This window comes from Rhinatrema bivittatum, chromosome 2 (assembly GCF_901001135.1).
Source record: "Rhinatrema bivittatum chromosome 2, aRhiBiv1.1, whole genome shotgun sequence".
NCBI classification, from domain to species: domain Eukaryota; kingdom Metazoa; phylum Chordata; class Amphibia; order Gymnophiona; family Rhinatrematidae; genus Rhinatrema; species Rhinatrema bivittatum.
This window is the reverse complement of record NC_042616.1, coordinates 268,338,168-268,350,370: the sequence shown is the minus strand read 5'-3', so window position 1 is coordinate 268,350,370 and position 12,203 is coordinate 268,338,168. Positions and strand designations below refer to the sequence as shown.

The following is a 12,203-nucleotide window of genomic DNA, read 5'->3' as shown; positions in this document are numbered from 1 at the left end:
TCGCAATCCTCATTCAGACACCGGCAGCCGGGAGGGAGGAAGCAGCCTGTGCTGCAAGGCCGCGATCCTCATTCAGATACCGGCAGCCGGGAGGGAGGAAGCAGCTGGTGCTGCAAGGCCGCGATCCTCATTCAGACACCGGCAGCCGGGAGGGAGGAAGCAGCTGGTGCTGCAAGGCTGCGATCCTCATTCAGACACCGGCAGCCAGGAGGGAGGAAGCAGCCTGTGCTGCAAGGCCGCGATCCTCATTCAGACACCGGCAGCCGGGAGGGAGGAAGCAGCCCGTGCTGCAAGGCTGCGATCCTCATTCAGACACCAGCAGCCGGGAGGGAGGAAGCAGCTGGTGCTGCAAGGCTGCTATCCTCATTCAGACACCGGCAGCCAGGAGGGAGGAAGCAGCCTGTGCTGCAAGGCCGCGATCCTCATTCAGACACCGGCAGCCGGGAGGGAGGAAGCAGCTGGTGCTGCAAGGCCGCGATCCTCATTCAGACACCGGCAGCCGGGAGGGAGGAAGCAGCCTGTGCTGCAAGGCCGCGATCCTCATTCAGACACCGGCAGCCAGGAGGGAGGAAGCAGCCGGTGCTGCAAGGCTGCGATCCTCATTCAGACACCAGCAGCCAGGAGGGAGGAAGCAGCTGGTGCTGCAAGGCTGCGATCCTCATTCAGGACACCAGCAGCCAGGAGGGAGGAAGCAGCTGGTGCTTGCAAGGCTGCGATCCTCATTCAGACTCCGGCAGCCGGGAGGGAGGAAGCAGCCCGTGCTGCAAGGCCGCGATCCTCTTCAGACCACCGGCAGCCGGGAGGGAGGAAGCAGCCTGTGCTGCAAGGCCGCGATCTCATTCAGACACCGGCGGGAGGAGGAAGCAGCCCGCGCAGCAAGGCCGCGATCCTCATTCAGACACCGGCGGGAGGGAGGAAGCAGCCCGCGCAGCAAGGCCGCGATCCTCATCAGACACCGGCAGCCGGGAGGGAGGAAGCAGGCGCGCATCAAGGCCGCGATCCTCATTCAGACACCGGCAGCCGGGAGGGAGGAAGCAGCCGCGCATCAAGGCTGCGATCCTCATTCAGACACCGGCAGCCGGGAGGGAGGGAAGCAGCCCGCGCTGCAAGGCCGCGATTCTCATTCAGACACCAGCAGCTGGGAGGGAGTGCAAACACTGCAAGAAGAAAAAATCTGGAACCTGAGTCCCATAGTAAAGTATATTAGCAGATGTCCATTTACATTTTAGTTTATATGCATGTGTATGCTCAATTATTGCAATTTATTCCCCTCCCCATACTTACAAAATTAAGTGTACAAAAGCAAAATTGTTTATGGATCATATGTTTATTTGGAAAATGAAATAAAAGAAATTTATTGTTAAGTAAACTGAATTCAGTGTTAATATATAATGCCATGTATACATATAAAAGGTTTGAGTGGCATGCAAGCTTAAAAAAACCCATTTACTTCACGGGATACATTTTGCTAGGATCCATAGTCAATAATCAATATAAAGATGTCAGTTCCTAAACATCGGTGGTTAAAATGTGGTCATCTAGATTTAGGGTGCCCAGATTTGGGTGTCTAAAATTTGTCAGCTAGTACTTTAAATCAGTACTTGATGGTCAATAAAAAGTTGTTTGTATCATTGAAAGCTCTGTTGTTGTGTTTTTCTTTTAAGACAAAAGGTGTTAATGTATGAGTTGTTTTTTTCTAAACTAAAACCTCAGTATTCAGGTTGAATTGCCGTGTTGGCACTTTTGCGATAAATAAGTGGGTTTTGGGTTGCAGTTTGGGCACTCGGTCTCTAAAAGTTTTGCCATCACTGCCCTAGGCGAAGCCCCAGCTTTGGGCCTAGTCATAGGCCTGAATCATTAGTTTTGAAATGAAACGAACGAATAAGGATTGTTTCATTCAGGGGGGACCCCCAAATGAAATCAATTAGCCTTATTCATCACGTTTTGCAGTTTCATTTCAAATGAATGCACATCCCTACTCCAGTCTCCCACTTTGTTCCAGGCTTCTAGCACCTTGCTTGTTGTATTGAGGGCTAACTCTGTTCCTCATGCCTCACCGGCCATCAACATCTGAGGACTCAACCTGAGGGGGGAAGTAGTTGGCATACTCAGAAGATGCCCATCTCCGTTTTCACCATCAGCTGCCTGTGGTTTGCCTCTGCAGATGTCAGGGCCACTCATTTCTGGGGTAACCCACAGACTGACATCACCAAGGACTTTCTTGACTCTACAGCACCATTTCTCCTTAAGAAATTGATGCAAGGTTAAAAAGAGGCATGTCCAGAGAAACAGGCAGATGCTTGGGATCCAATCTTTGGCACCCACTTTTTTTGATCCTGCAGTTTCCTCCTCCTCCTTTGTACTTTCAGCTCAGTCAGAACTAAGGCTGGGATTTGGCACCATTAGCCTTCATTTGCAACTACCCAGGGAATTTTACCTCCTGTTTATATCTTCCTAACTCCCCCAACACACCTAATCTGTTCATTTCAGTGACAGTCCTTGACCTGGGGCCATGCACCCGGGCCCCTTCCAGAACCATGCAGTCATGGGCTCCAGATCTGGCCACTAGATGTCAACCTTAAGCAATGATGACTACTAGAGATGTGAATCGGAATCGGACTCTGTTCCGGTTTCGGGGACCATCGGGAAATATTTTTCCCGCGGTCCGATTGTTTGTTTTTTGTTTTTTTTAATTGGCTGCGCCCGAGCTGATAAACAAAAAACCTACCCTGACCCTTTAAATCTGATTCTTTAGCATCCACCACCCTCCCGACCCCCCCCCCAAACTTTCTTAAAGTACCTGGTGGTCCAGCGGGGGTCCCGGGAGCAATCTCCCACTCTCAGGCTGTCAGCTACCAGTAAACAAAATGGCACCGAAGGCCCTTTGCCCTTACCATGTGACAGGGGCTATCTGTGCCATTGGCCGGCCCCTGTTCACTGGTAGGAGCAATGGATGGCCGGTGCCATCCATTGCTCCTACCATGTGACAGGGGCCGGCCAATGGCACTGATAGCCCCTGTCACATGGTAAGGGCAAAGGGCCATCGGTGCCATTTTGATTAGTGGCAGCCGATGGCCCGAGAGCAGGAGATCGCTCCCGGGACCCCCGCTGGACCACCAGGTACCTTAAAAAAAAATTTGGGAGGGTGGGGGATTTGAACTAATTAAATTTAAAGGGTCAGGGTGGGTTTGGGGGTTGTTTTTGTGTGCCCTTTCTTCCTGCCCCCCCCCCTCCAAAATGATGAGAACCCTATGAAAAATTTTGTGGGGTTTTCCGATATTTTCAATAGTCAGAAAAACGATTCACATCCCTAATGATTACACCCTCCCCATCACTGCACCACTCTACCCTACCCCCACCACAACCCCCCTCCACCCTCTTCTCCTCTTCTTCTCCTCCCCACTCTTCCCCCCCCCCACACTTTGTAATAAACCCACACACGAGAGAATCCAAACACAGTTCATGGACAGATTATGGCTGCAACATTAGTACATTACATTAACCAGATAACAACCGTCCAAGCCAAGGAGGTAAGATGGAGCTCCTACCTACAGAGCAGCCCTTCATACCTCCTGCTTCACCAGTCGCACCCCCCTGGGTCCCCCCTCCCAACCCTGCTCCTCGCCCCACCCCTCTTCTCAACTTAACCCATACCAGCCTGCCTGGTCCTTCCAGCCTCTTCCACCCCTATTGTGCCCTGCTCCCTGAGGGCGCTGTCGCAGTGTCTGTATGTTTATTTTATTTTCATTTCATGAACGTTTGAGATTTGTAATGACTCTGCACTAATATGGGTTGGGTGTTTTCATACTGTAGTTCACTGAAGACTTAAAGGAAGGTCATAACAATCTAAAATCAAAATCAGTGCAGAAGGGGGGAGAGCACCTTGTAAATTGAGAAAATTAAAGTAATATTTCCACTGCATGAATGCTGGGCTTTCCTGTCAGCATTGTAAAGTGGGTTATTCTGAACATTTTCTTATCTTGTGAACCATATTAAATTCTGCTTTTCATTAAAAAAAAAAAAAAAACCTTTTTGCAGATAGCAAGCTATGTGAACAAATCATCAATGGGCATCTCTGTCCTGCAACGGTCGTTAGCAATCCTTGAGTCAATGGTGCTAAATAGCCACGATCTATACCAGAAGGTGGCACAGGAGATCACTATTGGTCAGCTGATTCCACATCTTCAAGGGTAAGAGCAAAGCAAAGAACAAAAAAGGAAGGGCAAAATAATCTTGGAGTTGATGTGTAAAACAGAGGTGCAAATCGGCACAGTATTCTTTCCTCCCTGCTGACGTGCTCGTCCAGGTTCTTGCAACTCTGATGGGGGATGCATAGTTCCTTCAGAGAGTACAAGCAGTACTGTCGCAGTGGTGGCATAGTAACCAGCCTAATTGATATTTTCTTGGTTGTGGGGGGGGGGGGGGGGGGGTCACCTGCTTTGTTCCTAGAGAAGTCTCTGAGGCAGAGGTCTTGCAGTGATCAGAGGCTTCTGTTCTAGGATTTAGTAGGTGCAGTGATTAGTCTTGTGCCCCAGTCTTGGGGCCGGTTCTGTTCGATATTTTTTGTGAAGCAATATTACAGAGGTGTTAGAAAAGTAAGTTTGCCTATTTGTAGATGACACCCAAGATCTGCAACATTGTGGAGACAACTGAGGAAGCAGACAGAATGAAAAGTGATCTAAGAAAACTCAAGAAATGCCTGAGTGCTTGGCAGTTAAGAATTCAGTGCAGAATCATGTTATGTGGGCATTAGAAATCCAAGGGAGCGGTACACGAAGGAGGATGTCATACTGATGAGCACAACCAGGAGAGACACCTGATACCTCGAGGTAGCAAAATAGTGTATAAGGCAGTGACTCGAGTCAAAGGGATGTTAGGGTGCATACGGAGATATACAACCTGCAGGGAAAAGCAGCTCTGAACAAGCTGTTGGTGAGACCTCACCTAGAATACCATGTCTAGTCCTGGAGGTGGTACCTCCAAAAGGATCTAGTGAAGACTGCAAAAATGGTGTGGGGGTGAATGCCTAAAGCCATATGAAATGAGTCTTAAGGACCGAAATATGTGTGCCCTGTAAGAAGGAGCCATGAGGGATATGGTAGAGACTTGCAAATACCTCAAAAGTATAATTTGGGCGTAGGTAGCAAACCTTTTTCAGAATAAAAAATATGAAGCTTTGGTGGAGGCAAAAACAATAACTGAATTCAAGAACGTATGGGATAAGCAGAGGATCCCTAGTTGCAAAAACCCGAAGGGAAGTCAGAGCACAAGTGGGGGATGTATAGCACTGCACCAGAAATTAAATTGGGCAAACTAGATGAACCTTATGGTCCTTATCTGCCACCATATTTTATGTTTCTAGGCCACAGTCGTCAGGTTTTAAAGAGATAACATCACATTTATAGATCACAAGTATTCAAATTTATTGCTGGCATTTCTTGGTCTCGGGGGGGCCCCTTGTTCTAATCTCATGGGAGTTAAATCTGACCATCCTGTGGTGTGTACCTGTTATGGTAAGTCTTTCATCCCATTTCCTTCCGTATGCTTTCATAAGTGACAGAACAAACAGGGATTATTACTCCCTTAACACATTATATGTTGGCACAAGCAACGTGGGACTTATTTGTGACATTAGAGAAGGTTTATACAGTGCATTGCGCCCTTTGACTATTGTTTTAAAGCTTTGTGTGCAGAAGATTCCTAAAACATACCTGGAGGTATAAGATTTAAAATGTCTGTTCTCCAGTACATTTGATATATATTTTGGATTTCGCAGCTGAGTTAAACTACAAGAAAAAGAGATTGAAAGGAAATCATAAATCAATGTCCAATGAATAAAAGGAAGGATCCAAAAATAAGAGTGTATAGAAATTGTCACCGTGTTATATTGCCATCTTCTGACCTGCGGCAGTATCATTGCCACTCAGGTCTCCTAGAAAGAATACAACCTTTGATCCCATAGGTCATACACATTATATGTGGTCCATTCCCTCTCACCCTCCTGGGTGGACCCCTCCCCTCCCCTGCACCTCCTAGCTGAAATGTGTGTCTTTTTCTTACTGGTCCCCTCTGAACACGGGGTACCTCGCTAACTCGCCCTTTCTCTCGGCCAGAAGGAAGCACTATCTCTGACAAAGTGTCTAAGCTGATTGGACTATGCCCTGGCCCTCTTGTACCCTGATAGACACATTAACTCTTTTTACACTGATATTTCATTGAGAATTTATATCAACAGGACTACACAATTGTTTGTGCAGAATCTTTGATTTCTCTTTATTGTTTACAGCAAGCTTTCTCTCCTTCTTCATCTACTGTGGAGGAGTAGCTAACTGGTTAGAGCAGTGGTCTGTGAACCAGGGCAGCCAGGTTTCGAACTCCTTCGCTGCTGCTTGTGACCTTGGGAAGTCCCTTTATCTTCCATTGCCTCAGGTGCAAACTTAAAGGTCAGATTCATTAAGGCTTTTCTCCCATCTTGGGGCCGAGACAATAAATCAGCACGGGAAACACTGGGCCTGAGATGGAATATTTAAATGAGGGGTCAAGCTGCCAAGGAGGCGCTAAGGACAAATGTGTGCCTCTAGCTCCTCCTCAGCAGCGGGCACCCAGGAGAGGTGGCTGTCGGCAGGCTAGGAAACAGGACGCTCAATTTTACGAGCACAGCCACGGGTTTAGGAAAATGGATGCTCATTAATTGAGCGACAATTTTCCTAACCTGATCACCAGAGCACTTTTATCTTTTTAAACCTTTTGGTGGTTCCGACTTAATATTGTCATGATATTAAGTCGGAGGATGTACAGGAAAGCAGTATTTTCTGCTTTTCTGTACACTTTTTTGGGCTGCTCAGAAATTAATGCCTGATCTGGACAGGTGTTAATTTCTGAGCATAAAAATGTGCAGGTCGGGCGCATTTTTTTTTTTTGGGGGGGGGATCTGGGGAGAGTAGCTAATAGCCTCATCAACATGCATTTGCATTTGATGAGCGCTATTAATTTTGTGGGGAGATGGATGCGTGTTTTGGATGTGCTAATCCCCTTATAGCATAAGGGGTTCTGGACGTGTGTCTAAAACGCGTCCATCAGTGCACTTAGCTGAGCACATTGTATTGCACTGGCCCCTTTATGACTATGGGAAAAACCATTAGTGAATCAGGTCCTTAGATTGTGAGCCTCTGGGTACAGGGAAATATCTACAGTGCCTGAAAGAAATCCACTTTGAAGTGCCTGAAAAAGAATATAAATAAAATAATAAATGTTTTGAAAATTAAGAAGCTGGTCTGCCAGCATAACTGCACAAATTCAAAGTTTAGCTACTTGTTGAACAATGCAACTTGTATAGCATGGGGATAGGATACCCCCAGCTATTAAATACCATCATGATACTGCAGATTTACTTGTCTATTTTGGATCTATATGTTGTGTGTTAATAAAAAAAAAAAAAAGTGTGTGTATATACGTACATATATATACGCATATATGTACACCTACATACACACACACACACACACATATATATATATATATATATATATATATGAATATGAAAAGATGGACTTTAACTCTTGGGTCTGAGGATTACATTTAAGTTGGTAGCGGTGACAAAACATTATGGGCCTGTTTTCCAAAGCCTGTACATGCTTAAACTGGGTTTTACATGTGTGAATGCACTTTATCCATGTAAGTAGGCTTTTGAAAATTGCTACAATACATGCCATTGCATTTTCCATAAGTTTTATCCGTGTTAAGTGCACCATGCAGGCAAATGGCTTTTGAAAATTGCTATGATAGTATGTTACATTTACATGCTTTACTCCTTTGAAAATTCACCTGTATGAAGGCACCTGCATTATAATTAGGTCTTTTGATTTTTAACTAATAAACCCCTCCACACTGTTTTTGTGCCTTCTCTGTGCTAATGACTTCGAAGCTGCACAAATGTGTGTATTTGATTCAACCGGAAAATGTAGCCAGAAATAGTATCTGCACTGCAAAAATGCTAGTAAACACTGATTTTCTGTACTCTAAATCCCCCCCCCCTTAATTTCCTAGCGTGTGGACAGATGGACTCAAGATCAGTGGGTTATGCTCCCCTGCCAGCAGATGGATGCGGAGCAAGCTATCGTCACTGATTTATATACTCCTGAGGTGACCCCAGCCTACCAGTATTCTCCGTTTCCAGCAGATGGTGGATGTGCATCTCCCTATAGGGATTGCTTTGAGTTTTTTAGAAGGAGAAATTTGACTTAAGGAAAAGAAAGCCCCACTCTCCTGCACTGATACAAAAAGTTCCCTCTCCCAGTTGAGATATTCCTGAGGTGATTTCTGTGGTCCCTCAGAGGTGTGCCTTGGTCCGGTAGCTGGGTTTCCCGGCATGGAATTAGCTGCTCATTCAGCTGAAAGGCAGTGGGTGCAGGAGGCCGAGCGTGATGGTGACAGCAGATGCCGTCTCCCCCTGCAGCCAGAGACAATCTCTATACTAAGGGTGTAAGTGCTGAGCTCAGATAAGGTTTAAAAAAAAAAAACAAGCAAATATTTTACCTTCAGAGACAGTTGGGGGGTTTTTAGGACTTCCTCTGGTCTCCGTGCTTGGTGCATCGTCCCAATGTTTTGTTCCCGCTCCTGTTGGGGTTGGGGATCTGAGCAGCCTGGTGGGTTGAGCAACCCTGTCTATTAGGGTATAAGAGGGACAGGGCATAGTCCAGTCAGCTTAGACACTTTGTCAGAGATAGTGCTTCTGCTTTCATGCCATGTGGTAAGCTGCAGTGGCATTTTTGCGCGCTTCTGTGCATGTTTTGCTGCACTCTGTAGGCTGTCGGTGTGCACAGTGCACTCAGTTTTGGACGTGCATTTTGAGCACACAAGTTTTGCACTGTTTCAAATGTTTTGGTGCACAAATTGAGCATGTGCCTTTCTGCGCTTACTTCTCTGGCACTTAATTTTTGTGTGCATAAATTTTTGAGTGCGAGCTGTTCAGACACACTTTCTCCTCCATGATGGTGCCCATAAACAAGAAGCCCTAATAACCTTTCTGTTTGTGTTGCATGTCATATTAGGGCTTCTCAGCCTGACCTGTCTTCTAACATGTCAGTGCTATTCGGATGCTTAGGGTGAGTTGTTTTCCTTGAATTTTGCTAAGCCTGGCTCCTCTCATTCTGATGATGAGTTGGTTACAGCCTTGGCTGGAGGGATGCTAGACCATGGTTCTTCCTTGACTGGCTCTTCCGCCAGAGAGAGTAGTTCTGTAGGCGCCGCTCCAGTTCCTTCTGGACTTTGTCTGGACCTGGCTGCCTTTTCTTGGGTGGAAATTCTTCAGAGCTTACAAACTTTTCTTCAGGCACAGTCCTCCACTTCACCCAATCCTGTCAGGTCAGACACTCAGCCGGTGGCTCCTCCCTCTTCAAGTCCTATGCTAATGCGACTGGGCTCGCCTCTTCTGCCTGCGGGTGTTCCCGACAGGAACCCGAATGGCAGTAATGATGAGGCAGATCCTGATTCCCTGGAAGATGGGGAAATCCCTCTAGGTCTGGAACCCGTATCTCACCATGTTCCGGTTCTTTCATGGAGATGAACTTCCGGCACTGATTTCCCAGACTTTGAAGCAGCTGGTATGGATGCCATGTCAGAGCCGAAGAAGAATCACATTTTGGTTTCTTTGCGTAAAGCCTCTTGTTTTTTTCCCTTTGATGGACACCATTCACAAATTGATTGATTTTGAATGGGATGTCCCAGAGGCAAATTTTAAATGGGGTCAGATGTTGGAAGGCCTGTACCCCTGGATCCAGCTGTGCGAGAGCGTTTGTGTTTTCCCAAAATGGATGTACTGGTATGTGCCATCTCTAAGCAGATGACTATCCCTGTGGAGGGAGGAGCGGCCTTGAAGGATGTGCATGATAGGAGGATTGAGGCAATCCTTAAGCAAGCCTTTGAGGCACTGGTGATGACTTTACAAATCGCTTCCTGTGGTGTGATCTTGTCTGCTTCTCTCTCAGGAGGATGCTGATTCTGGAAGGAATTGTAGAGCGGTTATGGAGCCCGTTGCTACCTTTTTAGCAGATGCAGTCTGCAGTTTGGTCTGTACCTCGGCAAGAGGAGTGGCTTCGGTGATAGTGGCCAGGCATCAACTCTGCTTGCGAAATTGGTCAGCTTAAGCAGCCTTCAAAGCTAATCTTACAAAGATGCCCTTTAAAGGCTCGCTCTTGTTTGAGAGTGAGATGGAGAAACTGGCCAGTAAGCAGGGTGAATCGCCGCTTCCTTGGTGCCACAGGATAAGAAGCAATTTCTGTGCCCCTTTGGTATGAGGGATCATCTTTGGTGTTCCAAGTGGTTTTGTCCCTACAGAGGGTCAACCTTTTAGAGGCCTCAGCCTTTTGGTAGGTCTCAGTCCTTTTGTCCCAGGCAGCCCAAGAGAGGAGTGGGCTCGGGTGGCGGACCTTCCCAAGCTTCCCAATGAAGGTTTGCCGACCCACCTTCGGGAACAAGAGATAGGGGAATGTCTCTCTCTCTTTTATCAGAGGTGGGTCAAGATCACATTGGACCAGTGGGTCCTGGAGGTAATACAAGAAGGATATGTGCTGGAATTTTGCAATGTTTCTCAGGACATGTTAATGGTGTCTCCTTGCCGCTCACCACAGAAGAAGCATGCAATGGAGTCTACCCTTCAAAAGCTCCTCAGGCTGAGGGCTGTGGGTTACGGTGCCCACATGTCAAGAAAGTATGGGGCAATATTCCTTTCGTCTCATCCTGGATCTCAAAAGGGTCAACCGTTATTTGAAAGTGACTTATTTTCACATGGAAATCTTATGCTCTGTGATAAAGGCAGTGCAGTCGGGGGAATTTCTGACCTCCCTGGATCTGTCTGAGGCCTACCTTCATATTCCCATCCATTTGGAATACCAAGGTTTTCTGCGTTTTGCAGTGTTGGGGTGCCATTATCAGATTTGGGTGCTGCTCTTTGGTTTAGCCACTGCCCCAGAATGTTTTCCAAGGTTATGGTGGTGGTAGTAGTAGTGGCCTTGAGAAGAGAAGGGATCCTGGTGCACCCATACTTGGAAGACTGGCTGATTCAAGCCAAGTTTCATGAAGAGTGCCGCCTGGTGACGCACAAGGTGATCTCCTTGGTGGGTGGTGAACCTGGCCAAGAGCAGTCTTCAGCCATTCCAGTTGTTTGAGTATCTGGGGGTTCGGTTCGACACGGGATAGGACAAAGTTTTTCTGCTGGAAGTTCGAATTCGGAAATTGATGTCTTAGGTGCATCAATTGGTGAACACTATATGCCCGACAGTGTGGTCCTAGCTACAGTTGATCGACTTGATGGCGGCATCCCTGGAAGTGGTGCCATGGGCAAGGGCACACATGCATCCTTTTTAGCGCTCGCTACTGTCTCATTGGAACCCACAGTGTCAGGACTATTTGGTTTGGCTCCACTTGCTGATGGAAGTCTGCTCTCGCCTTCAGTGGTGGTTGCAGGAGGCTCATCTGAGAAAAGTAGTTTCCTTGTCCTTCCCAACTTGGTTGGTACTTACGACAGATGAGAGTGTTCATGATTGGGAGTTCAGTGTCAGGAGCTGACAGCCCAAGGGCGTTAGAATGCCGAGGAGTCCCGCTGGAACATCAATCGCCTGGAAGCCCAGGAGGTCCGGTTGACAATCTTGCAGTTCAGCCACAGGCTGCAGGATCAAGTGGTCCACATGATGTTGGATAATGCGATGATGGTGGCCTACATTAATCTCCAGGGAGGAACCAAGAGCCAGCAAGTGTTGCAGGAAATAGACCAACTTATGGAATGGGCAGAAGGTCATCTATAGTTGATATCGGCCCTCTCATGTTACAGGAACAGACAATGTAAGAGCAGTCTTTCTCAGCAGAGAGAGTCTGGTCCCAGGAGAATGGGTGTTGTCCGAGTCATTTCAACTGATTGTGGATCGCTGGGCCCTTCCATTCCTAGACTTTCTGGTGACTTCTTGTAATGTGAAAGTTCCTCAATTCTACAGTCTCAGGAGAGATCTGTAGTCTTTGGGCATGAATGCTCTCATACAGGGCTGGCTGGAAGACAGATTGCTTTATGTCTTTCCTCCATGGCCATTACTGGGCAGGATGATTCGCAAAATTGAAGGCCACAGGGGGCTAGGTATTCCTGGTAGCGCCAGATTGGCCCAGGTGTCCATGTATGTGGATTTACAAAGACACTCCTGGTGGAGACCTCTCTT

The 12,203-nt window shown here is 47.2% G+C and overlaps 1 protein-coding gene across 4 annotated transcripts in view; it reads left to right on the top strand.

The window, feature by feature from the left end:
- The window catches only part of ELMO1 (engulfment and cell motility 1), an 805,215-nt gene that overhangs the window by 258,498 nt on the left and 534,514 nt on the right, over positions 1-12,203 (top strand). For all 4 annotated transcript variants that reach the window (XM_029589504.1, XM_029589501.1, XM_029589503.1 and 1 more), the window contains one exon: positions 4,039-4,190. In XM_029589504.1, the coding sequence (XP_029445364.1) occupies positions 4,039-4,190 (152 nt within the window). The remainder of the gene's footprint in view (positions 1-4,038; positions 4,191-12,203) is intronic.